The 25,997-nt window shown below is 41.0% G+C and overlaps 11 protein-coding genes and 1 non-coding gene across 15 annotated transcripts; 9 read left to right on the forward strand and 3 right to left on the reverse strand.

Annotated features, from left to right (window-relative positions):
• The first annotated feature begins 823 nt into the window (after positions 1-823).
• LOC111600874 (kelch-like protein 10) lies at positions 824-5,042 on the forward strand. 4 transcript variants are annotated; one of them, XM_030223250.1, is made up of 6 exons: positions 824-924; positions 1,278-1,628; positions 2,442-2,708; positions 2,895-3,159; positions 3,215-3,300; positions 3,368-5,042. In XM_030223250.1, the coding sequence occupies exons 2-6, from the start codon at positions 1,333-1,335 to the stop codon at positions 4,710-4,712; spliced, it is 2,259 nt and encodes a 752-aa protein (XP_030079110.1). In that variant the 5' UTR covers positions 824-924; positions 1,278-1,332; the 3' UTR covers positions 4,713-5,042. The 4 variants fall into 4 exon arrangements, with proteins under 4 accessions (XP_030079110.1, XP_030079107.1, XP_030079109.1 ...); XM_030223247.1 differs by lacking the exon at positions 824-924 and adding an exon at positions 1,010-1,220; XM_030223249.1 differs by lacking the exon at positions 824-924 and adding an exon at positions 1,011-1,173.
• A 137-nt stretch (positions 5,043-5,179) lies between these two features.
• LOC111592064 lies at positions 5,180-6,173 on the forward strand. The gene is made up of 2 exons (XM_023304066.2): positions 5,180-5,450; positions 5,519-6,173. Exons 1-2 carry the CDS (start codon positions 5,341-5,343, stop codon positions 6,006-6,008), a joined length of 600 nt encoding a protein of 199 aa, XP_023159834.1. The 5' UTR covers positions 5,180-5,340; the 3' UTR covers positions 6,009-6,173.
• Positions 6,174-6,252: 79 nt separating this feature from the next.
• LOC111592063 (mitochondrial import inner membrane translocase subunit Tim23) lies at positions 6,253-7,517 on the reverse strand. The gene is made up of 4 exons (XM_023304065.2): positions 7,280-7,517; positions 6,878-7,166; positions 6,605-6,774; positions 6,253-6,540 (listed from the first exon to the last, which is right to left on the reverse strand). Exons 1-4 carry the CDS (start codon positions 7,329-7,331, stop codon positions 6,422-6,424), a joined length of 630 nt encoding a protein of 209 aa, XP_023159833.1. The 5' UTR covers positions 7,332-7,517; the 3' UTR covers positions 6,253-6,421.
• A 68-nt stretch (positions 7,518-7,585) lies between these two features.
• Positions 7,586-12,647, forward strand: LOC111592062 (uncharacterized protein YJR142W). Its single transcript, XM_023304064.2, has 4 exons — positions 7,586-8,084; positions 11,341-11,474; positions 11,552-12,212; positions 12,275-12,647. The coding sequence occupies exons 1-4, from the start codon at positions 8,012-8,014 to the stop codon at positions 12,463-12,465; spliced, it is 1,059 nt and encodes a 352-aa protein (XP_023159832.1). The 5' UTR covers positions 7,586-8,011; the 3' UTR covers positions 12,466-12,647.
• Positions 12,648-13,474: 827 nt separating this feature from the next.
• Positions 13,475-14,215, forward strand: LOC111592059 (60S ribosomal protein L21). Its single transcript, XM_023304058.1, has 2 exons — positions 13,475-13,568; positions 13,702-14,215. The coding sequence occupies exon 2, from the start codon at positions 13,720-13,722 to the stop codon at positions 14,197-14,199; it is 480 nt and encodes a 159-aa protein (XP_023159826.1). The 5' UTR covers positions 13,475-13,568; positions 13,702-13,719; the 3' UTR covers positions 14,200-14,215.
• Positions 14,216-14,400: 185 nt separating this feature from the next.
• Positions 14,401-15,955, forward strand: LOC111592055 (zinc finger protein 250-like). Its single transcript, XM_023304055.2, has 3 exons — positions 14,401-14,593; positions 14,663-15,045; positions 15,097-15,955. Exons 1-3 carry the CDS (start codon positions 14,474-14,476, stop codon positions 15,893-15,895), a joined length of 1,302 nt encoding a protein of 433 aa, XP_023159823.2. The 5' UTR covers positions 14,401-14,473; the 3' UTR covers positions 15,896-15,955.
• Positions 15,901-18,365, reverse strand: LOC111592054 (RNA polymerase I-specific transcription initiation factor RRN3). Its single transcript, XM_023304054.2, has 6 exons — positions 17,886-18,365; positions 17,351-17,832; positions 16,798-17,292; positions 16,565-16,743; positions 16,259-16,508; positions 15,901-16,200 (listed from the first exon to the last, which is right to left on the reverse strand). Exons 1-6 carry the CDS (start codon positions 18,099-18,101, stop codon positions 15,969-15,971), a joined length of 1,854 nt encoding a protein of 617 aa, XP_023159822.1. The 5' UTR covers positions 18,102-18,365; the 3' UTR covers positions 15,901-15,968.
• A 53-nt stretch (positions 18,366-18,418) lies between these two features.
• LOC111592057 (deoxynucleotidyltransferase terminal-interacting protein 2) lies at positions 18,419-20,017 on the forward strand. Its single transcript, XM_023304057.2, has 2 exons — positions 18,419-19,000; positions 19,470-20,017. The coding sequence occupies exons 1-2, from the start codon at positions 18,509-18,511 to the stop codon at positions 19,839-19,841; spliced, it is 864 nt and encodes a 287-aa protein (XP_023159825.1). The 5' UTR covers positions 18,419-18,508; the 3' UTR covers positions 19,842-20,017.
• Positions 19,116-19,405, forward strand: LOC111592100. Its single transcript, XR_002750922.2, has one exon. It is a non-coding gene; the product is annotated as a small nucleolar RNA U85 (small nucleolar RNA).
• On the reverse strand, positions 19,983-21,031 carry LOC111592056 (iron-sulfur protein NUBPL). Its single transcript, XM_023304056.2, has 2 exons — positions 20,785-21,031; positions 19,983-20,726 (listed from the first exon to the last, which is right to left on the reverse strand). The coding sequence occupies exons 1-2, from the start codon at positions 20,951-20,953 to the stop codon at positions 20,002-20,004; spliced, it is 894 nt and encodes a 297-aa protein (XP_023159824.2). The 5' UTR covers positions 20,954-21,031; the 3' UTR covers positions 19,983-20,001.
• Positions 21,032-21,297: 266 nt separating this feature from the next.
• LOC111592080 lies at positions 21,298-23,725 on the forward strand. The gene is made up of 2 exons (XM_023304100.2): positions 21,298-23,458; positions 23,522-23,725. The coding sequence occupies exons 1-2, from the start codon at positions 21,377-21,379 to the stop codon at positions 23,648-23,650; spliced, it is 2,211 nt and encodes a 736-aa protein (XP_023159868.2). The 5' UTR covers positions 21,298-21,376; the 3' UTR covers positions 23,651-23,725.
• A 65-nt stretch (positions 23,726-23,790) lies between these two features.
• Positions 23,791-25,727, forward strand: LOC111592081 (60S ribosomal protein L5). The gene is made up of 4 exons (XM_023304101.2): positions 23,791-23,887; positions 24,064-24,327; positions 24,395-24,832; positions 25,434-25,727. Exons 1-4 carry the CDS (start codon positions 23,885-23,887, stop codon positions 25,623-25,625), a joined length of 897 nt encoding a protein of 298 aa, XP_023159869.1. The 5' UTR covers positions 23,791-23,884; the 3' UTR covers positions 25,626-25,727.
• Positions 25,728-25,997: the final 270 nt, after the last annotated feature.

Here is a 25,997-nt window from a genome sequence, read left to right on the forward strand (position 1 = left end):
CCATATCAATTATTTAGTTTTGTAAACCTACAACTGAGAATTGCTCAGAGCTCGTTAATTCTTTCGGTAATTGCTTTACAGTCCTTGGTTCTACCATGCCATTAAAATAGTCCTGTGAACCTAGAAGATGGTCCGCAAACTTGAATCCATGCTAAATGTATACCATATGAATGACAGACATCAGCCCCCCTCCTCTCCGTTGGCACTTAGTTGACCTAAATATCCTTGAATTCTCAATACCATTGATATAGTTCAGGAATCCTATAAGATTTTCAGCCTACTGCAGATTCGTCTGGCACTTTTGCAGAATATCCATTTCAACTTTTGATCGCAGCAGCCGCCCCGTGAGACTATGCTACGAAATTTGCTTGCTAAAAATGTTTAAAGTCAGTTGAATGTAATGCAGTTTAGCCAAACTCGTTAGCCCAAGATGACGATAACTTGCTTTTGATCTTTAAGAGAATATATACTAAATAAAAATGAAGCATATTTTTTGACCATTTCGTGACGCATATCGCAAGGATTTAGGTTCAGCAGGACTATATCCACGAAAATTTAAACCAATTAGTAGTAACTATTGGAAACAGGGAATGGCATATTTTGGGTCAAATTTTCCGGCTATATGCTACCAGGTAATGCAAAATCTTGGTCTAGGACTATATGACTGGTACTTTATTAGCAAGTATATGTGGGTCAATTGAAAGAGAGAAAATCTAGATCCAGCCAAATGCTATGCATAGAAAATGGAACGATGAGATGATGTTTGGAAATGATCCTCTTAGGCTTTGCGGCATATGTCTAGAAAGCTCGTGTTTAGTTCAGAAAGCCAAGGCAATCTGAACATTTTCAATCTCAGCCTGTGCCTTTGCCTGGGTTGTGGTACCCTGCTACGTAGATAATAAGTGTGGAAAAGAGGAAGTGTGGGTAAGTGAATAGTTGTTGGGGCCATAGGTGCGAGCCAGAGGGCTTAGCACATAGAAATAAACCTGCTTAGGGTGCCTTCAGTTTTTAGTTCTCACTTAGTAGTCCCATTTCGTGCGTTACGAGAACTGTCTCGTTGTTGTTGATTAATTATCGAACATTATTTCTGTTCCTATTGTTAAATACGGAGAGATCTCTCCCTAAAAACAGCCCACAAAAAATACAAAATATCAACAAAACGCGTTTCGCTTGGTAGGATACCATTCTTTCGATTATCGTCGTGTCCATATGCAACTATTGTAAATCAATTTCCAAACCTGCTTTTTTCCACAATAAATCGAATGATACCAATCTAGACAAGGACCAGGATTTCAGACCCAACCGAAAAAAAATCGCTGGCTCGCTTACGGTATGAATCGGCAAAACGGTAATCATTTACATGGCATGAATGAGGGCCAACTGGAACTGGCACCGATCGAAATGGTGGACGTGGAAATGGACGGCAGCTATCAAGGGGATGAACTTGAAAATAGTCCCACACAAAAGCCATCCACTAAATCCCTATCACCGATTGTCAGCGATCATGCTCTCAACGTGCTCAACGAGCTGCGCGAAGCGAATCTCCTGTGTGACGCGCAGATCTCGGTGGGTGAGCAGTCCTTCAATGTGCACCGTGCCATCATGTGTTCCTGTAGCTCATATTTTCGGTGAGTTAACAAAACGTACAAATGTGGGAAATATCTAATATATATGTGTATATTTATATTTCCTATTAAAATGCAATATCTCGACTTGCCAAAAAGCCAAACAAAAAGAATAGAAGCGAACTTAATGCTCGATTATTATGCTCACATATGTAAAGGTATTGCTATATCCATTCCACTTTACTTGTGTGCATCCCACTTTAACTTTCATAATTCATAACTTGAATGTCAGAATGAAATTAAGTATCCACCACACTGCGCACACCTACTTACATACAAATATACACACAGAAAGTCATGTATAAATGCTGTTATAGATACGAGCTATGCCCACGAAAATATTTTAAGTTTGTAAGATGTAATCTGGTAATATTAAATAATTCACTAATCAGCAAATTATTATTTTGATTGCCATTTAAAAATATAAAGAAAATGAAAAACTAATTAAATCAAACTTAATGGCATCAGCACTCACTTCAACTTTAACAGATCATGGTGGGTTTGAAATATGCACGTCACTGCAGTTGTCTGCATCTCGCTTTAACTTACGCAGTTCGTAATTTAAATGTCATTGCGAAATGTAATATTCACCTCACAACATACGTACGCGTACAAGGAAACGCTTGTAAGCATAAGTATGTTTGTGCGAGCTTACGTTTACATGTATTACGTATTACGTATTGGTTAAGCAGTTAAACAGCCAATTTCACTTTTCTTCATTCCCTTTTAGAACTTAACAATACAATCTATAACTTTTATATGTTAATTTATTTTGAATTCTTTTCTTTCTGCCTCCGTTTTGCGGTTTTCTGGCAGCGCACAGTTTACGGGCTTTAATAGCCGCACCGGTGCGGGGAATGACGAGAGCCGTGTCGTGCATATACCAGGGATCAGTGCGTCCATCATGAATTGTGTGATACAATACGCCTACCTGCGCAAGACTAATATTAGCGACGACAATGTACATGAGTTGCTTATTTGTGCGGACTATGTGGGAATGGTGGGGCTGGTCAAACAGTGCAAAGACTATCTCAGCCGTACACTAAGCCCGGAGAACTGTGTCAGTATCATGGGATTTGCGCGGTCAGTATGATTTCCAATTGCCAATCTACTTTCCCTTTACATCGTCAACTCTTTCTTTCGATTACTTTCCATTTCTATTGCCCACCTGCAATTTAAATCTCATCTAATTGACTCCATCGCATAGCGAAATGAAGGGAAAATTAATCCTCTTTTAATTGATTGGCTTACTGCATTTTGCCTTTACAGTTTTCGTTTTCTCGAGGACTTGTATCAGAAGGCACGTAATTATACGCTTAGGTACTTCACAGATGTGGCCGCCCGGAATACAGACATACTAGACTTGAACATTAAGGACTTTTACAGCATTATTAGTGATGACGAGCTCAATACACGTGAAGAGGATTACGTTTGGAAGCTGTGCGTCAAATGGATTGACCGCGATCCAGAGAATCGTAAGCAGCATGTGGCGCATCTGATGACGGGCGTGCGCCTTGGTCTGATGACCCCCAAGGTAACATATCGAATACCAAGTATATAAACGTGTGAACCGAATGTTCAATTTGTAGTGCTTCATGGAGGAGGTCAAGGAGCATCCCTATGTCATTCAATGCGAGGCTGCCAAGCCGCTGATAGTCGATACCTTTAAATTCATGTATGATCTGGACTTTCTTAACCCACAAGCCGAAGAGGTAATGCTAACACCCCCTCTGCTCCTGCAGCAGCAACTTATACGTGCCATTTGACTTGCTCTTTCAACCCAAGCTAACGACACCACCGCTGGCGATGCCCCGACTGCCGCACGAGGTCATTTTCGCAATTGGTGGCTGGAGTGGTGGCACATCGAAGGGTTGCATCGAGACCTATGATACGCGTGCCGATCGTTGGGTTAATATCAATGCCGAAGATCCAGCTGGACCACGCGCCTACCATGGCACTGCAGTACTTGGCTTTAAAATTTATTCCATAGGTGGTTATGATGGCGTCGAATACTTCAACACCTGTCGCGTCTTTGATGCCGTCAAAAAGAAGTGGAATGAGATCGCGCCCATGCACTGTCGTCGCTGCTATGTCAGCGTTGCCGAGCTAAATGGCATGATCTATGCAATTGGGGGCTATGATGGACACAATCGCCTTAATACCGTCGAACGTTACAATCCGAAGACTAATCAGTGGTCAATCATTCCACCCATGAACATGCAACGGTCCGATGCGAGCGCTTGCACGCTGCATGGACGCATCTATGCAACCGGTGGATTTAATGGCCAGGAATGCCTGGATAGTGCCGAATATTATGATCCCTTAACAAATGTCTGGACGCGCATACCAAATATGAATCATCGTCGCTCCGGCGTTAGCTGTGTAGCGTTCAGAGATCAGCTCTATGTCATTGGTGGTTTCAATGGCACATCTAGACTGTCCACTGGCGAACGATTTGATCCGGAATCCCAATCGTGGCATTTCATACGCCAAATGAATCATTCGCGCAGCAATTTTGGCTTGGAGATAATCGATGATATGATCTTTGCCATTGGGGGATTCAATGGCGTCTCCACCATCTCGCATACGGAATGCTATGTGGCCGAAACGGACGAATGGATGGAGGCAACGGATATGAACATTGTGCGGTCGGCACTATCGGCCAACAATGTGGCTGGGCTACCCAATAAACGCGACTACATACACAAGGAGCGTGATCGCCTGATGGAGGAGCGGCGCCAGCGTTTAATGGCCACGGCAATGGCGCGCGAAGATGTTGGCAGCACGAATCGCTCACAATCGCTGGTGGACAACAATGATCCGGCCTTGGATGATTTAGATGACGAAAGTCCCAACGAGGATGTCGATGGCGAGGAGCTGCAGTTGCCGCAGCAGGTTGCTTTACCGCTTCCAGCGCCTGGCATACCGCCTGCAGCCGCAGCTGCTGCTATCGATGCAGCCGTCTTGCCCGCCGCCAACCTCAATCGCCAGGCCGAGGATCGAGGCCCGGACAACAATCGGCGCTTTCGGGTGCAGCTGCGTAATCAGCGCTATGGTTCGCATCATGAGATACGTCGTCGGTCGTAGGCGACGCTCGCGTCATGGTAACCAACGTTAAACTAACCCAATTCCGAACAGGCACCTGTTCCTCCTTGACTCTAACCGGCTGTGACCCCTTAAAGATAATAACCACCGGCGAATTTGCCCAACGAATATGTTTGGAGGCGTACGTACACACAATAGTAGAGGATGCGTTAGCGTGGGCAAAGGTATTCTGGTGCAGAAATTCGCAGCGTGGCCCACGTCCATAGAAACCGTTTTTTATTAACCTTTCGATAGCTCACACAATTCTTGGCAACTAACTACAAATTATTGCATAACATGAGGCGCGACAAACGTTTTGTTGCCAGAATAATAATTTTTGGACATTTCATCACGAAAATTCCGTTATCTAAATTTCTCATGGTATTTCAAAATTCTTTGCATCATACACAATAAAATGCAGAATATTAATAGTAGTAAAGGCTGTTTCTATAATTATATCCTCAAATTTGAATTCAAATTGTCAACGGCAAATGTTGCAATTGAATTCCATATGCAAAACTCTCAGCAATTATCAAGTTTATTTTTAGGCAAGCAATTGAAGGCTAAGGAGCATGCGGTGCGCAGACGCCACTACCAAGCAGCAGCGGCCACACTCTGGCTATAAATACGAATGCATGCTAGGAGCATACAACACAACGCAGCCAGCTGCGACGCAAGCAGCACGCATTCAACAGCAACTCCAACAGCAAAGAAAGGCAGCTTCGAAATGCTTGCAGTGTTGTAAGTCACAAGAATATTGCACTAATTTGAAAGTTTGCTAACTGTCATATAAAAACTGTTATACACAGACTGCCGTTGGTTTTTTTGGCATCGCCTTTGCTGCGTGTTGCCAGTGCCCAATTGGTTGACCTGCAGCCAGTTTATACTGGACCCACAATCGCGCCACTTGGTTGCCATCGACGCTTGTACACGTACCGTGTTACACAGTCGGATTTGCAGGGACGTGAGTGCTGGGATTTCGTGAGCGTCTGGAGCTGTTGGGGTCGGTGTGATTCCAGCGAGATATCCGATTGGAAATTCCCATACAAACGTTCCTTTCATCCGGTCTGTGTGCATGCGCAGCGTCAACCAACGGTGGCCACACTGAAAAACTGTCATCCCGAGGCAGACGATAGCATACGCAAATACAACTATATGGAAGCCATCAATTGCCATTGTCACACCTGCTCCACGGAGGACACCAGCTGCGAGGCGCCCGCCAACAATGGTTTGGACGAAAGCAAAAGCGTTAAGGTTTTAGCTTTAACTAACGACGACTCTGGTGCACTCGATTATTAAGGGACCGTGGATAACATTGTGTAGTAGCGGTAGTAGTACAGTGTCTTGGCGCATTTATTACAATAAAGCTTCATTTGATGGCAAGTTGCATTTAAAGCAAACCACTTTATTTGCTCGATTTGATTTACATGATTTTTTTGGTAATCTGCAACCAGAATTTTGTGGTGTGCCTAATATGTCGATTTTAACATTGAAACTAAAATGGAAATTCTTATGTGACCAGATAAATCTAAATATATATATATATATATATTATATATGTATTTATAATATAAAACAGAACTATATATTTGACGGTTAAGCGCTTTAAAGCGATGTATACACAAGCACGTATGTGTATGTCTGCCATAAGCCACAATTGGGTTGGCAGCTAAGGCTGTTCACTCTTTTTATGGGCTACGCCACCATCTCACCTACAGGAATTTTGGACTTGAGTTTGTGTTGTTGCTGTCTTGCGCCAACAGGTATAAGCAATAGAGCGATGATATGCCCAAACCAATAGCTCCACCCAGAGCACACTTTCGCAGGCCAGCTGATATAAAAATAATCAATATATATATAATATATAAACTTAATCGAAAGGTTAGCTAAAATACCTGTTGATTTGTAAAGCAGGCCTGTGGCAGAACCGGCTATAATGGTGTTTACATTATCATCCTGGTCACGAACATACTGCAGCAGCACACCACACGCCGAATACAGCACAGCCAACGTACCTAATGTATTTGCCGTCCCAGATCCCTGTTTCATGACGTGATTGATTAATCTACAAATAAAACGTATGTTAACATATATACAACAGAAAATAAATATATCGAAAGTGCATTCACACCCAAAATACAAGACAATCAGTTCTGTTAATCACTTACTGGGTACGACGCAGCTTCCCCGTCTGATTGAGCGCATTAGTAACTTTTATGCCATTGTAGACCCCCGCCAAACCGCCAATGCCACCGCCAATCATCACAGAAGTACCAATTTGTGAGAAGGCCAACTCAAAACGCCCACGCTGCTTGTTTGCACCCTCAGGAAATATAAACTCTGGCTGCGACTGCTGCAGAAACCGTGAATCATAGTTGAGGTATGGCGAAACGGGAGCATTACTAAATGTGCTCGCTGCCGGTGTATAGGTTGCCGTCGTTGCTTGTGTATCGTCAACTATAATGCACAAAGAAAAAACAATTTAGGCTTTGGTTTCCATTCAAAAACAGTGCATGTAACAGCTTGTCAAATTGCGTAATGGGTGCGCGGACGGTGCAGGGGCTGCTTACCGGCTGGTGAGGGAGCTAAAGAAAACGGTTTCCTTAAGTAGTCGTCACTCATTTTGGAATTTTATCGCTTGCCTTGCCAAGGTTAGTTACTAATTTACGATCAATCAGATGCCAATTTATTGAAGCTTACAACACAAATGGGAAACGAATGCGTTTCCCGTGCTCTGCTTATGTTTCTAACTTTTTTTAACTTTGTACTCTTGTCAGCGTGACATTTGTATCGCACGTGTGTTGTTCAACACTATACGAGATTATGTTTAACAACACTTTTATATTCCTATTCAGCTTGCCAAGGGCAGTATGCTGAACCAATCCAACAGCTGTTAAACAATCAGCTGTTGCTTTCAAGTTTGCAACACTCAAGAAAATACTTTATCGTTATCGAGCTGAGCGCGTATTTTGCAGCACTACGGCTGTGGTTTTCGTTGCGTCCGGTTGTGTTTTGATGGTTGGTTTTAAGTAGTTGGTTGTCCATTATCCCTAATTGAAGTAGAGAAAATTAATAATAAGTTGGTGCTGCCAAAAAACAAAGGGAGTCATTACCGAGGACAAATAATTACAACGAAAACAGCCCCAAAGCATCTAAAGTGCGTCGTGTCCGAGTGTTATCGTTGCTGCTGTTATTGGTGTGGGAGTTGAAGTTGCGAAGTGGGAGCAAAGGTAGCCGGCATTTGAAGTGTATTTGTATTTACTTTGGTTGGCCGAGCCTGTACTCTATTTTTGCCGTCATCAATGTCGTCCACCGAGGGGAAACTGTCGCGTCTGCTGGGACTAGCGCAAAAGTTTAATAATTTCTACTTAACAGGTGAGTAATACAGCTAAAATCATCAGCGTCTTTATTATCTTTGTTGTTGTTTTGGGTTTGGCTCTCCGTTGCCGTTCGCCTTTCGGCCATGAAAATGGGTTTGGCCGCCACTGACCCTGTATATACACACACTAAACACACTAGCTCACATTGTGGGCGGCTTGGGCGCCAATACAATGGGCGCAGCATATACCGTTTACTGCAATTGCAGTAAGAGCGAGAGCAAAAGAGTGCAAATTATCGATTAGTTTGTTTACTTGCGTTTCCATGTGTGTGTGTGTGTTTGTGAATGTTTGTGTGCAGCTGCTGTTGGTGCTGCTGCTGTTGACGTCGCCGCCAAATGTCTCATTGCCATTTCGTTTCACAGCATCAAATCAGCATCGGATTGACATTGAAATTAATTTCCTTTTGGCTATTTGACTATTTGGCTATTTTTATGACTAAGCAATTGCGAAAAAAAACTTGTCCTTCTAACAATATGCTGTATTTAATGAGGGTTATCGATCTACCCACTTCCGTTCGATAAGTTCACCTGTTGCGTTGTCGCTGGTAATTCGAGGATAGCACTAAATTATTTGGTTGTTTACCACCAGGCTTTCGCAGTAATAAGCGCTGGCGCACACAGCACAACAGCTGTGCCCTATCGGATTTCACGACAAAATTACTTATACATTAATTGCAATTAAACAAAATGCTAAATAAACAAGCGACTCTTACGCAAGATCATTTTTATCAAGCCTAGTAAATATGAATATATATAAATATATATATATATATCAATTTTTAATGCAAGATGACTAACTTAGGGACCAGCATTTTTATATAGAAATACATAAGTAAATAAAAATAAATTAATATATTTATATAATATATATATATATATATATATATATATATATATATATATATATATATATATATATTTATATATATATATATATATATATATATATATAATGTATATATATATATGCATGTGTTCTTAGATCACAGCAATTTTACAAATTATTTGCCACCGATTTTGTCTTGTAACCAGATTTATATCGTATCACCTTGAGGGCAACTTTTAGCATTTTCAGCGACAACAACAACAAAATATGCAGCAACAGCTGAAGCATCTCACACACATACACATCGAGCTACTTGCTATAAAAATCAGATATATATGTATATATTTAGAGATAGATGTTTATGGCTTGATTAAGTGCAAAAAAAAGTGCCACACAAATGTACACTTAATTGGGATAGAACAATTCTTCTTTCCTCTGTTTTGCTCTCTCTATCTCTCTCCCTCTATTCTTCTCTATTTACCACTCTTCTACTCTCTGCCTTCGCTGATAAGCGGCATGCGCGGTTTCTGCTATTCGGCATGCTTTTTGTTTTGCTTTCAACTATTTCAACTTGTTTTGCCATGAATCTCGAAATGAATTGGAATTTATCTATCACGTTATTGGTTTGACTTCTTAATCTGATTAGAACTATTTTGGCACATTTTTTTCTAATTTCTAATTGGTTACTCATATTTCCACCAATTACAGGGTATCACAGCAGTGTTTTCAGAATTATCTTATTTGTTTATGTTTTGCTTTAGCTACTTTTTCGTATTTCAAGTTGTTTATCTATAGTGTTTAAAGCGAAAAGTAAATTGGCATTCATTGTTTATGTTTTGTTCGCTCTTTGCCTTTTCTATATACATACATAGCCAAGTCCAGTGACGCAATAATTGAGCTTAGACATTTATAATTCAGCGCCGATCTCACCGACCGGCACAAACTAGTATATTGATTTCATTATCTGCAACTTTTGTGACTTAGCAAAATTTGATAATTTTTTATTTATAATAAGTGTTCATGCTTTTTTGGAGCTATTGCAGTTTTATTAACATTATTAAAAAAGGAAGTCAACTTTTCAGAATAATTATCTAATGGCAATTAAAACAGTGGCTGATTAAAAATATTTTTTCGCTTTATACACACATTTATTAGTCCTACAAAGTTAAACGACTCTTAAGCTGATAATAGCTGCAATATGGACTCATACAAGTGTACATCTATATCTATACGTAGTACATGAGATCAATAAAAATGCCAGCTGTTCGGATTTGTTTGCATTGTTTTGAAATACCCTATCTAATATATATAAAGCGAAATCATATAAATCTAAATAAAGTTAGTATTCAAAGGTGTTTACCAACTGCGTTCAACTACCTTGACTTATATAGAATAGTTAATATATGCCCACATTCGATTCAAAGAAAAAGTATTTAAGACTAATTAGTAGACTATTATTTCCATTAGCTCTTGAGTCTTTCGACTTATCTAATCAAGTAGCGCGTGCTGTTTGCTTCCAATTGAGCTCAGAATGAACCAGTTTATGAAACTTTGAAAAAATACCAGACGGAAAGACCGATTGAGCATTAAGTAAAAGGCGGCTTATCATAATTATATAGTAATAAACATATAAATGTTTCGGTGATAAGCAAGTTTCAAATTTCTTTATAGCCTACAAATGAATATATTCGTCTAAAATATAAAAATATAAATATAATTGTCTATATTTAATGATGAATCTATATTTCTTGTATACTTCAAATCTATCTACAAATTGTATATCTATTTCTACTTCATTATTTGCTATAAGTTATTACTTTTAATAGGATAATAGTTAAATGAGGTTCCTTTGTTACAATTTTACAATTATTTAACTCACATTTATATGTTGATCGATTTAATATCTTTGTGCGTCCACTGATGTAAGTTAAATATTCATATATATGAATTAAACATTTTAGGTTTATTTCAATTCTTCGATATCCTCTATTGCATTTGACATCTCATGTATTTTACTTGAACCTCCAACAGTCACTTTTGCATATTACAGATTCAATAGGATCTTATAAATTCTGTGTCATCTTACAAATAGTTTTGTATCTTACAGATAATTCTGCTTCTTACAGATACCTGAGTATCTTACAGAGATGGCAGTATCTTACAGCGACCTCAGTATCTTACAGATAGCTTAGTGTCCTACACACTTTTGTATCTTACAGATACTTTTTCAGCTTACAGATAACTTTACTCTTACTGTCAGTCATTTCATATGAAATATCATTAGTTACAGGGTATATTTAAATTAAATTACAAATAGAATCTCAGGTATTTCTTTGTTGGCCACAATACAATTAGGCTGCTATCCACGTCAGTGCCATATCAATTGCATTTTGTTCTTTGACTAATTAACGTTAATTGTGTCACAGGTTTTCATAAGGATGACATACGTCCATTTCTGGTTGGGGGACAACAAGTTGGTCTAATTAAAGCGGATGTCTTCAAGCAGCTGCTCAAGTTTCCTGAAGTGTTCTGCATACGTGACTGTCAATATACTAAGCAGGTGAATATTAACCAAAAATAGCCACAATTCAATCTTAAGTGTGAATACATATATGTGCATATGATTACATTCGGCAGGGTCTGGTGGAGTTGAATCCGGCGTTCCGGGATTATAACGAACGTACCGCGCACCTGGAGAAAGTATTACGTGATCTGCGCAGCGATGGTTTGTTCTCGGCCTTGCAAGGCTGGCGGGATGAATGCTTCGAGGTGAAGTTCGAGCACAAGGCGCTGCTTAAGATGGAGCGAGCGGCGACGCCGCTGTTTGGCGTACGCAAATACGGTGTAGACATCAATGGCTATGTGAGGCATCCAGAGCACGGTTTGTGCATTTGGCTGCAGCAGCGCTCCAACACTAAAGAAACCTGGCCTGGCAAATGGGACAATATGGTGGGGGGCGGTCTATCCGTTGGCTATGGCATTATGGAGACGGCTATTAAGGAGGCCGCCGAGGAGGCATCCATTCCAAGCAATCTCGTCAAGGATCTGGTTTCAGCCGGCTGTGTCTCGTTCTTTTTTGAGAGCGATCAAGGTCTGTTCCCCAATACTGAATATGTGTTTGATTTGGAGCTGCCGGTGGGCTTTGTGCCACAGAACGCCGATGGCGAGGTGCAGGCATTCGAGCTGCTTCCGGCCAACGAGTGTGTGGAGCGTGTATTCACGCCGGATTTTAAGACAACATCGGCGCCCGTGGTTATCGATTTCTTAATACGACATGGTTACATAACAGCCGAGAATGGTATGAACTTATTTTCGTATAGTCGCATATGTATTTTCTGATTTAATACGCATATCTTTTAGAGATCAATTTCACTGAGATCGTGGAGCTGCTCCATGTACCGCTGCAGTCATTGTACACGTACAAAACACGCCTGGACCAGAAGCTGCAGCAGCAACAGCCAATACTGCCGAAGGATGACAACAACTGCAACAGTGCCAGTGTGCCAAAGAGGCCGCTGGAGAATGGGCACAACAAAAAGGATGGCGCTTAGGCATTAACATAATGGCAACGGATATTGGACAACGAACGAAAAATGGACCGTGAAACTTGGTCACTGCATTGAGATGTTTGAGAGACTGCTTTTGTAGTGGGATTTGTGAAATCCAAAAAAACAACAGCCAATAATATACACACAAATACATATATATATATAGATATATATAATATAATATAACATAACTCAAAGGAAATAAAATAAGGAAAATGGATGAAAAAAGCAAACCAATCAACCAAGCAACCAAACGAAACGAAACGAAACAAGTATAACCTACTAAACTAATTATTATTTAATATAAAGGCAACACTTAATGTTAAATTTTATGTTTACATCGACGTGTGCAAGTCAAAATGTATGTACTGTTTATATATATTGGTATACACATGCTTATATGGGTTACATATATATTTATGAAATTATTTACAATATTTATTATATATACGTACCACATGCATCAGCATAAGCATAAGCTAAATATACATATTATATATACTTACATATATATCCTACTATATATTTGACAAAAATGCCCGCAGATAACTTACTAATAGTTTGTGCTTTGATATTCCAATCATGTAATAATTACAAAATGAAATGACGCCACATTCTTAGAATTTTTGTGAAGAAATTAATACTAGTGAACACAAACGGACAAGTTATATAAACATATATATGCATATGTAACACATTTATATATATGATAGTTAAAATATAAATTATATGTAACGAGATATTAAAATGACATTTACTATTATGTGTGTGTGTACCAAAGTGCTCAAACTTAAGCAAAAATGTAATATTAATTAGTTTTCTGTTGAATTTGTAAAACTTTTTTAACTTAATAAAATGAAATACTTAATTGGCGCTTGTTTCAATTCAAATTAGATTTGTGGGAGCACGAAAAACACGATTCTCTACGAATGGGAAAAATTCATAATATATCGAAAAACTAACTGTGTCAGGGTTACACTGCTTGTTTTAAACACTGACAGCCCTGCGAAAACGTCAAATCATAATGAGTGTGGCAACGCCAAACGGGTAGCCATCTTTCTTTCTTTCCCCAACTTCACGACCGCGTGGACGTCGATACGTAAAAGGTTAGCCAATATTTTGTACAAATTGCATTAAAATTCAATAAAATGCAGTTGAAACGCGCGTTAAAACGTATTCGCGTGTGCCGTGCACATGTACATGCTGTGAAATGTTGCTAAAAGTGTTTGTTTATTGCAGGGAACCACAGCCAACAAAATGACCAACTCAAAGGGTTATCGTCGCGGCACCAGAGACATGTTCTCTCGCCCATTCCGCAAGCATGGTGTCATTCCTCTGTCCACATACATGCGCGTCTTCAAGAACGGTGACATCGTTGACATTAAGGGACATGGTGCCGTTCAGAAGGGTATGCCCTACAAGGCCTACCATGGCAAGACTGGCCGCATCTTCAACGTCACACAACACGCTGTTGGTGTCATTGTAAACAAACGTGTGCGCGGCAAGGTTCTAGCCAAGCGCATTAATGTTCGCATTGAGCATGTGCATCACTCCAAGTGCCGTGAGGATTTCCTGCGTCGCGTCAAGGAGAATGAGCGTCTGCTCAAGGCTGCCAAGAAGGACGGCAAATGGGTGAACCTCAAGCGTCAGCCCGAGCAGCCAAAGAAGGCGCATTTCGTCAAGAAATTGGAAGAACCCATCGCCCTGGCGCCAATTCCATATGAATTCGTTGCCTAAGCTGAACCCAAGGAGAGAGATGTGTTTGTTTACGATTTGTAACTGTGTAGATTGGTTAATTCTAAACTAAGTTTTAAATAGAATTGATTTTCTATATGATTGCCGTAAACAATCAGTTAAATGTTTTTTTTTTCGTACAATGCGGGGTAAATTAAATTGCAGGAATAATTGGTTGCTATCGAAATAGGCAGAAACAGCTGTGATCGACATTCTTCTTCTTTCCATTTGTATAGGCGCTTGTATTTGCAAAGTAAAAAAAATTGTGAAAGAAAAAATGAAAAATGTTGAAAATTTTAAAAGTTCGAATGCTTGTGACATATGCGGCAAGTGCTTTTCCAAGCCTGCTTTACTCCGTCGTCATCTGGTCGTGCACAGCGCGGAAAAGGCGTTTCCAGTAAGTTTTCCATATGCTTAAAGGGCTTCCATGGTGGTTTATGCTTAAATATGCATACATTTGTTGCAGTGCGAAAGCTGCTGCAGTCGTTTCTCTCAAAAAAGTTCACTGCAGCGTCATATACGTATCAAACACGATGTGGCAAAAAAGTGCGACGAATCCGACGTAGCTCAACATGCGCTAGCAGCCCTAAAGCTGTTACAAGGCAGCCCTACGATTAAAGATAATGCAATTGTAAACCACAATTTAGCTGCTGCTGCTTCGTTTGCTACACAAGGTACTCTAGAGGAAAAAACGTCTTGTGATGTGGTAGAACTAAGAGACAATCTTAATCCAGCTGGTGAAGTCCGCGTAATTATCACACAGCGCATACTACGACAGAACACCAATAGATGCTACTATGTGTGTGAATATTGCGCTAAGGAATTTAGCAAGAGTTACGATCTGATAAGGTAAGATTTTTAATTAAGAATCGCACAGAAATAAGCAACTGTGTTCACCAGGCATCGTCGCTCACACACCAAAGAGACGCCCTATCTATGCGGGATCTGTTTTAAGCGGTTTGCTATCCAAAGCAAGCTAAATGAGCACCACAAACGCCTACATGCTGCTGTGAAAAAGCATGCATGTACTGAATGTATCGCCAGCTTTAGATCCAAGACTGAGCTGCACAAGCACTTGGGTGAGGAACATCCCAACACGGTTTATAGCTGTGAGCACTGTAGTCGTACGTTCAAAACGAAATCTGCCTGTGATGCACATACGAAACTGGAAACACACTCTCTAAAAACGAAACTAATGGAACTATTGCCACAGCCAGTGCTATCACATCGCAGCTTCAAATGCATCTACTGTGAAAAGAATTTCAAACGCAAATATAATTGCCGCACACACATGTTGTTGCATTTAAGACGTTTGATAGATACAAAGCAGATGAAACATAGTTGCCTGCAATGTGGCAAGCACTTCAAGAGACCCAACGACCTTGCACGACATTTGCTAACACACTCCAAGCTTAAGCTACACATTTGTCACGTATGTCGAAGACGTTTTACCTTAAAATCCACACTGGCCAGACATCTAGAGACGCATCAGCCACAGCGGAGCAGCGTTAATTGTCAGGTGTGCGGCAAGAGTTATGCCTCAAAGACTTCGCTGCAGTTGCATTTGCGTTTGCACACTGGAGAACGACCCTTCAAATGCGAAATTTGTGGAGAATCCTTTCGTACGTCGGGACACAGATTGGAGCATATGCGAGCTGAACGGCACAAGAGCGCATCGTCCAATGCACTTATTCTTTGATCAAGTTTCAATAATATATAAAAGTCTATATTTTATAAATACGAATTACTATTACATCTATGTCCCCCACTTCTTATTGGTTAAACCCAGGTGAAGCACCATAGTAAAACTGTTTATCAAACTGTTGGCTTTTGGACAGTTCGCTGAGCTTTTGCCGCTTATCCGCCAGTATAAACTCGTCGTCCTCAATCATTTCGGAATCGCCACGCTTGCGACGCATAGTCTCGACTGCAACACTCTCCGCCGACTCTTCTAGCTCATGTACCCTATAGACCAGATAACTTGGTTCTATGTACTTATTGGACCTGCGAAATTAATCAGAATAATAGTCGAATTCATATGACAATTGATTGGGAAACTTACAGTGGAAGAATGTATGGATCAAAGGGAAAGAAAGTTTCAAGAGTTTCCTCTGGCATCAGCTTGTCATGGCCATAGATGGTAGCCAGCTTGCGACGTGCATTGCGCTCCAGTACAGTGTGACAATATGCTAATTGGTGGGTACGTGTAACACCCGCAAATGCAGTTGCCACCGGCGGCAGACAGTAGCGCAATGGATTAAAATGACACATTGCCAACCGAGACAACTGCAGTGAATTCAGCAAACTCAAATCTGGACAACAAAATCTCAGTTAATATAAACAAGTAAACCAGTATACAATTACTTACTCTTGTGATTAATCGTCAAATCCCGCGCACGAAAAGCGATTAAATAAAACATGGCTTGGCAAACGGAGAAGAAAACCATGTTAGCTTTTAATGAACAGTTTTTGCTGCTAAATTCATCCGAATCATTGATGTAGGTGTTTGCCCAGTTGCTCAGCTCCTTGAGATAGTAGGTGATGGTGCTAAAATTAATAGCATTTAGTATATTTTCGTAACCAAGAGAACAAAGGACTTACCTCAGAGGTACAAATTTGGCACGTGCCAGAAAACTGGCGATATAGCTAACAGCTGCATGGCGAATGATTGAGGATACATTTGGATTCTGTACTTTTTGCCACAGGGCACTGAGAAAGATCTCTGTGTACGCTGGACGAATGCTGCATGCATAAAAGATGACGAACTGAACGTGATGAGTGTTGTGGCTGGGTAGTAAGACTTCATCGAATATGTGAACAAGCGTCTTGAAAAATCTACTTTTGGCAACACGCTGATCATCGGTGCAACCAGGTTGCGGACGGCATTTATCGTCCAGGAACTTAAAAAGCTTCATTAGGCATATGTCCAGCATTTGACCAACGGGATGTTCTAATGATTGTGGCGGCTTAGGCGGAGCGCTAACATCGTCCATTTGAAATATAGCTTCATCTTCCATCTTGTCATCTTCGTCATCCGTTTCCTCTTTGAGTGCTTCAATTTCATCACGTGGCGCATTTACGTCCAGTATGAGCAACCTGACAAGAAAATAAATAAATCAAATGCCTTCCAAATAAATCATCACAAATGGCTTACTTTTGCAGAACCAGCTGCAGCAATAGCTCTTCGAACACCGGCTTGTAATCCATCAACCACAACACATTATGCAAATAGCCAGCTGTGACATGAGCTGGTTTTTTAAAGTATGGAAACTTTGTTGCAACCGTATCGATGACCACATCAAAAGCCATAGGTACAGCAGTTAGAATACGATTGAGTAAATTGTGCACAGTTTCTAATTCAGCCTTCACGCGCTCCGATGGGCACCCATTTAACCATTCCGCGGACTCGTGATCATTGGGTATCCAATTTAAAACTAATTTGGCTATGCCAATATGTATATATGAACTGTGGGCAATCATAACATCGATGCTAAATTCTGTGTAGGCTTGAATGGCCTCCGGGCTATACTTCTTCCAGTTGAGCGACAGCAGACCCTCAACAAGGTTGGCAAAGACCGGAGTCAAGCTGTGCACAATTTTACGAGCATCTTTCATAATCTGCACAACTTCCTCATCCTATAAATAAAAGCATAAGTAAACCAAGTTATGCAATATTTCATTTCACTTACACTCAGGTCAGCTTCTCGAAGAAAATATGTAAACTCCTGTATCAAATGAAAATTCTTTTCCTCTAATGCCACACGCACCGATTCAACAATGCCCTTCTCCTTGGGCGTTATGAAGCGCACTTTGTTGAGGGCTGCTGTTTTGATGCGCTCACGATCTGCGCTGGAGAAGGGCTTCAGTATGGAAGTGTTGGTCGTTTTACTGCTGTAGACAGACATTGCACAAAAAACTACTGTTTTCGAATTAGGTAAATATTATTTCCCAAAAATAAGCAATAGCGCGTCCGACAAAGCCTAAATCAACTAGTTATAACTAGCAGAGCTTGTTTGTCGAGTATTGCCTATCTTTCTACGTTTTACAAGTTAAATAACAACGAAAATACTCTATAAGGTATGTATTTAAGAAAACTGGCATTATATTAAGGTATTTCACTGCTTGTCGAAACTATTTTGCTAACGTATGCTCGCAGCAAAAATCAAAACACGTGTGGGACAATTGCAGTGTGGCCAAGTTTTGTTTTTATATTTGCAGATGGCATATTTTACCAGTCACAACGAACGGCGACATTACTAGTCGACGCCGCATGTTTTGCGCTTAATTTTTGTTTGCGATAGAAACTTTAAGCATGGCGTCGCTGTTTATGCTGGACACTGCTGGCGATCAGCAATTATTCAGTGGAGAAGGAATACAGCATTCCTCAGCATTGTATAATGGGTTCTCGAAGGGTCGGCAACTGGCTGTTGATAAGGAGGATAGCGAGGAGGAAGATGAGCAGGATGTTGGTGAAGTGGAATTGTTTGGCCTCAAGTTAAACGGCAAAGATGTTAGCAAAGTTGTTGCTGCCACACTGGAAACTACCAACCGAGTGTCATCCAAAGTGGCCCTTCAACTGGATGAAGTAACTGAGAAAGTGAACGAGGCTGTACAAAATGCAGGCACACATAAGTTACAAAAACGTCAACGGGTCACAGAAATCAACAGCGAAACGAGCGAGGACATAAAAGTGCGAAAAACAAATCTCGAAAAAGATATGCAAAGCACGAAGCAATTAAATGGCATCGAACAGAAGAAAGCATTACCCACAGTTTCCAGACGCAAGCTGCCTATACTTAATAGAGTAAGTAACAGTAAAAATATTAAGAGAATGATTACAGGCAGAGCAACTATGATGACATATTCGACAACCGAAGCTGCGCCAATGGGCGTGGCAAGCGCACACGTCTGCTGCTTGAGGCCACTGTTGTTACCAGAGACTCACTCACAGACTATAGCACACAGTTTTGTCCGTTGTAATCTTAGCGGCCGTCTCGGAGTATGTGGCGGTTGCTGTAAGGCCGACGGAATAGCAATGCCATTTAACGCTAGACTGTTGTTTGTCATCGAGTCAAGACAAATGATTTAGGCGTGGGCGCACAACTTTTTATAAGGAATGAAACATAGTGCCATTGTCGCCCAAAACACAGCAGTGGCCGAGGCAGACGCTGTTGCCACATTGATGACGTCTTTAGTAATCTGAGTGCTGTACCCTAGCAATAAATGCATCAAATTGTTTTTTCCTGTACTAAAACCCAATCTTTTAACTACAGGCGGAGCGCGCTAAGACGAAGGGCAGCGGCTGGTTTGATTTGCCAGCAACAGAAGTTACAGATGAGATGCGCAATGAACTGAAGATCATACAAATGCGTTCAGTGCTGGATCCCAAACACTTCTACAAAAAGAATGACCTTAAAGTGCTGCCGAAGTACTTCCAAGTCGGCACAGTCCTGCACTCGCCTCTGGATCATTATGATGAAAAACATACACGCAAGACCAAGAAGTCACTGGTGGATGAACTGTTAGCGGATGAGGCCTTCCAAAGCTTTAATAAACGAAAGTATAAGGAGGTGATAAAGCGGACAGATATGTACGCCCGCCGCAAGGCCATGAAGAAAATGAAGAAACTGAAGAAGCACAAATAAACAAAACTTGTTCTATATGTCTATATGTATATGCCAAAGTTAGAGAATATGTTGTATAGCTGTAATAGTTTTAAACCTGTTGTATAACTAATGAAGATCGGCTATTATCCTCCTTCTCGCCATGCTGCAAGACACTCAGAATGCAGTCAATATTCCAATATTACTTTATTTTCGAATCTTTAGCTGTTTCATTAGTGTCTTCTCTTTCTTGCAATGTACTCCAAATCTGAAGCGCAAGCTTATGGAAGAGCTTTGCGTGTTCAGAGTCTGGATGCTTTATAACAACAGGTGTGCCCGATTCACCACATTCAGCTATATGTGAGTCTAGTGGCAATGAGATGAGCGTCTCTGGCAGCTTCTGGTGTAATGTTCCTGTTAGTTGCTTGAAAAACTCGATACGATGATTGCAGTTGTCACATATGGAGTAACGCATATTTTCGACCAAGCCAAAGATAGGTACTTTTAGTTTGTGGTACATTTCAGCGCCACGAATTGTTACATCGATGGCTGCCTTGTGCGGAGTGCTGACTAACAGGACACCAGTGATGGGGGTGTGTTGTGTTAATGACAGATGCACATCTCCAGTGCCGGGCGGAGTGTCTATGACCAGCACATCCAATGGACTCCAATCGGCACCCTTGAGTAGACGCTGTATGGCTGACATGACCAGCGGGCCGCGCCATATAATCGCACCATCAGGTGGAGTAAGCATGCCCATAGAAAGACACTTCACATTGTAGTTCTGTGGCGGTATCATTATGTTCTTGTCATTGACACGAGGCTCGCTGTGGAGGTTCATCATCAGTGGAATGCTGGGTCCAAAAATATCACCGTCCAACAGTCCAACTCTCGCTCCTAGCTTGGCCAAACTGCAAGCGAAATTTGCTACAATATATTTATTCCATTGAATAAATTATTGTTATTTTAAATATTAAGCAGTTACCTGCCACAGTGCTTTTGCCTACACCGCCCTTTCCAGATGCTATCACAATTATGTTGTTAACGCCGGGCAGTGCTTCCCGCTTAGGTAAACTGCGCGCCATCAGTGCCGCCTGATGATCCTTAAGTTTGGTTGAATGGCTGCGCCGCCACAAACGCATCAATAAAGCCATTGCTGCTAGATTCTTTTCCAGCTACCTAAAAAACTCAACCTGCTTCACTTTTAAAAATGTCCAAGTCGTTACGTTGAAGAACTTATCAAATAGTGATGGGTAAAAGTTACCAATAGGGCAGCTAATATGTAAGACATAAATACCTTTATAATATATTGAAGGATTCAACTGTTGTATCAGTCGTACAAAACTTTTGATAGGCGCCGAGAAAGTCTTTAAATGCTTCATAATATTAGATTACGAAATCATGTTTATAAAGAATAAATGATGTACCGCTCCAACAAATGCGAACATTCGACAATATTGAATGTAATGTAAGATACCATTTAAAACCTGTTGTTTTTATTGCGTTGGTCACACTGTGCGTCTCATTATTGTTGTGGTACTTTACATTTGAATATTATTCACCTTAACAAACAAATCATGGATATAGACGAAGATATCGAATCTGCTAATGTGGAAAATGACGATGATGTACTTTGGTCCATTGAAGATGATACATTGTTCCAGCCATGTGGTCTGATATGCCACTCATCATCCAGCAACAACAAGACAAAATCTGTCTTCGTCACTTGGAATGAATATTATCTACTGAATTTTCGCTTTAAGAAATCGAAGAAAACAAATAGAATGGAAATGACAAAGGTTCGCATTCCACTGCCAAAGGGCAGTCATCTACGCAGCATCCACATGCTAGAATACAACACGCTGTTGCTAATGTCGGACGGTCGAGTTCATTGCTTTGGTTCCATTAAATCACTGCATCTCATATCCTGGCTGAGCGGGGTGCGTGCTTTTGCGCGCACGCATGAAGGATTCAGCGTGGTACGCTACGATGATGCTACTCAAAAGTTGCTCCTGCAGGTTTATGTGGACTTGCCCAGCTTGGGCAAGGGAGAAAGCACTCTGCAGTACAGCTACGACATCACATATGACGAACAAAACATATTCCAATGCGATTGGCAGAATGATTGCTATACCTTGTCAACGATCACCGTTACACGAGAGCATGAGAAGTTCATGCAGTGCTTGTTTGGTGCTTCGGCAATTGCGAATAAGCAAATACACATATTCAGCATTGCGGGTCACATATTTGCTCTAACGCCACAGGAAGCGGATGCAGATGAAGATGTGGATACGGAACAGGCATACAACATTGAGCTAATATGCATATATACAACGTCTGTTAATTTTATGCGTTTGCTGCCCGCACAAAATTTATGCTTAGTTTACCTGAGCTGTGGCACTGTGGACATCTGGTACATGTCCCAATTGCTGGGCATAAAACAGCGGCAGATGCATTATACTGGAAGTGAATGGTTGGACTTTGATGCTAGCAGCGACAACGGCGACTTCTACTACACAGATGGAGAGCAGCTGGTACGTTTGAGATTCCAATATGACGCTCAACTAGATGATTGCCAGATACAGCGCTGTGTGAAGTCGGTGCCCGGCATGCAAGCCTGTGCTTGGGTGCAGCACATTGAGCAGCTCGTGTGCCTCAGCGACAATAATATTTTCTACCGGATCGCATTTAGTATGCAGCAACTATCAGACGAAGATGAAGATAAAGATGAAGGTGTTCATAACGATCTAACACCTGCCGCCATGGAACAACTACGTAGCAATGCACAAGTTCTGCAGAAATACGAAAAGCAGCCCAATGAACTAATGACAGCAATACAGCGTGAATATGAAAAGCAGCAACTGGTGGCTGTTGCACGCAACGAAGCCAGCTTTGAAGGCAGCTTAGAGGCAACGCTAGAGTTTCGCAGACAGCTACCAGTCTTTGGAGCTAATGCTCTGCTGTTGCATACAGCCAGACAGGCGAAACTTGATAGCAGTGGCATTTATGCCATATTAAAATTATCGTTCAACGACAGTCAAAAGTTGCTTTACAGCAGTCACTGGCAATTGCTCGTTTATCATGGAGACGATGCCCATGTACATCGTGTGCCCACGGACTTGCTTTTGAGTCGCAAATGTAGAATTATAATACCATTACAGAAAGCTTTTAAAGAGCGATTGCCTGAATTTACGATTAAACTAGTTGCATTTCTGGAGCTACAAACACAATTAAGCGCAGTTCTGCTGCCATGTCGAGTGCAGGAGTACAGCGATACATATAGCGCGCTATTCAGTGGACAACTTTGTTCCCTGAATCTGTATAACAAATTGCAATTGTTAGATATTTTGCCTAAACCAAATACAAAGAGGTCGAAGCCTATAGTTGAACAAAAGATGACGTCGCCTGGTTGCTTAAGCTTGGCACAAATTGCTGATATTTGTAATGCCAGTGGCAAAATTGAAAATAATATGCTAGATTTATATTTTATAGATAGTAAATTAAGGATTTCTAGCAGCCTAGAAGATCACATAACTGTTTTAACTATACAAAGTGAAGATGTTACGGCACTATATCATATCAAGCAGCACTTATTTTTAAATGTGGATCCAGCCTATGATCCTTCAGCGCCCCACGAAGCAGCGTACTTAAAAGTTTTGGTAAATATAATGTGGACTTAAAATACTATTTACCCATTCACTTAATAAATAAATTTTTTTCAGAAATTTCAACATGAAATTGATCGATTATATGGCACTCAATATGCTGGTGAAGAATGTGAAGCGAATGCCCAAATACATTTAGAGTCACTGTTATTGAAATATAATACACTACGTAATACAGTTTTTTAAATTCACCAGACTTTTAAATTATTTACTTCGCGCGCATATAAATTATTAATAGCAAAGCGCCATCTGGCGCAGTTTCTAGACGAACGCAAAGTTAGCTGCGAGTGAAACGTCAACGCTCCAAAATACGACCCTGCGTCTGAGCGGCCTGTCAGCTTCTTCCTTTTTCTTTTTCACCTACGTGTGAAGACATCGCGTATTTTGCGTCGGTGTTTGATTTTCATTAAAAAGTGAAAAATGGTGAGCACAATCAATTAAATAACGCAACCAAAGTCTCAATTAAAGTGTTGGCAAGTGAAAATATATCAAATAATACAAAAGCAGCCATTGATGCAGCTTTAATTGAGAGATTAAAATTGTTGATTTCATGCCAAGACCAATAACCAATATTAATTTGTGTTGTGTGTGGTTTACAGGGTTTCGTCAAGGTAGTCAAGAACAAGCAGTACTTCAAGCGCTACCAGGTTAAATTCCGCAGGCGTCGTGAAGGCAAAACTGATTACTATGCCAGAAAGCGTCTGACTTTCCAGGACAAGAACAAGTACAACACTCCCAAGTACCGTTTGATTGTGCGTCTGTCCAACAAGGACATCACCGCCCAAATCGCCTATGCTCGCATTGAGGGTGATCGTGTTGTGTGCTCGGCTTACTCGCACGAGCTGCCCAACTATGGTATCCAGGTAAATTAGTTGAAATTTGTATAATGTAGTGTAACATGCAATCTAATGTTTACAACAATAATTGCAGGTGGGTTTGACCAACTATGCTGCTGCCTACTGCACTGGCCTACTCGTTGCACGCCGTCTGCTCAACAAATTGGGCTTGGACACTCTATATGCTGGTTGCACCGAGGTCACTGGTGAGGAATACAACGTTGAACCCGTTGATGAGGGACCAGGAGCATTCCGTTGCTACTTGGATGTAGGTTTGGCTCGCACAACCACCGGTGCCCGTGTGTTCGGCGCCATGAAGGGTGCTGTCGATGGTGGTTTGAACATCCCCCATTCGGTGAAGCGTTTCCCAGGCTACTCTGGCGAGACCAAGAGCTTCAACGCTGATGTGCACCGTGCCCATATCTTTGGTCAACATGTGGCCGATTATATGCGCACCCTGGAGGAGGAGGATGAGGAGGCTTTCAAGCGTCAGTTCAGCCGTTACATCAAGTTGGGCATCCGCGCTGATAACGTAAGTAAAATGTATTTGAAACGAGCAATTACTAGACGTCCATTCTCAAAATTACTGCTGTGTTTTGTAACCATCGACGCTAGCCGTGCCAATAATGGACCACAGGAAATTTAGCAACGCTTGTTCGTAGCTCATCCCTCTCTATGGGTTGAATTTTCTGTTTGCAGTTGCACATTCCTAAATGAAATGTATTTAATATAAGCCATTGACGTCCATTTTCAAAATTACTGCTGTGTTTTGTAACCATCAACACTAGCCGTGCCAATAATGGACCACAGTAAATTTAGCAACGCTTGTTCGTAGCTCATCCCTCTGTATGGGTTGAATTTTCTGTTTGCAGTTGCACATTCCTAAATGAAATGTATTTAATATAAGCCATTGACGTCCATTTTCAAAATTACTGCTGTGTTTTGTAACCTTCAACACTAGCCGTGCCAATAATGGACCACAGTAAATTTAGCAACGCTTGTTCGTAGCTCATCCCTCTCTATGGGTTGAATTTTCTGTTTGCAGTTGCACATTCCTATATGTAAAACAATATACTGATATATTCAATTATTGAATGACCTATTTTTAACATATTTAATTTATTTGTTGGCAGATTGAGGATATCTACAAGAAGGCCCATCAGTCCATTCGCAACGATCCTACCCCGAAGAAGGTCGCCAAGAAGTCGGCTCCAGTTAAGAAGAGGTGGAACGCCAAGAAACTGACGAATGAAGAACGCAAGACCAAGGTCGCCGCCCACAAGGCCGCCTATGTGGCTAAGCTTCAGTCCGAGACTGAGGCCTAAGTGCATTTGACTACCGTTTGGAGTGTGTGTATTGGGGGTAGAAGAAGAAATAAACACAAACAGTTGTAATAAAAAAACAATTGCCAATATGTCATGCATAAATTGTAAGTTTCTATTATACAAGACCGTTTTTATTTATATCCTTGCGAGGGTGTCCACGCTAAGGGGGTGCATATTAGATGTATTTTTATATTCGCTCTATGAGAGTGGCTTTTGCGCCACTACTGAAGTTAAAAATGCCATTAAAAGCAATTTACTTTAACTGGATTGTCTTTATTTCTCACTATTTGCTTGAGTTCGCTAAACGACTTTCAATAGGTGTGAAATAAATGATGGCGCGGAGAAGTGATGTAGGTGAACGCCAGGAAAGCA

Source organism: Drosophila hydei, unplaced genomic scaffold, assembly GCF_003285905.1.
Source record: "Drosophila hydei strain 15085-1641.00,03,60 unplaced genomic scaffold, DhydRS2 tig00000149-arrow-pilon, whole genome shotgun sequence".
NCBI classification, from domain to species: Eukaryota; Metazoa; Arthropoda; class Insecta; order Diptera; family Drosophilidae; genus Drosophila; species Drosophila hydei.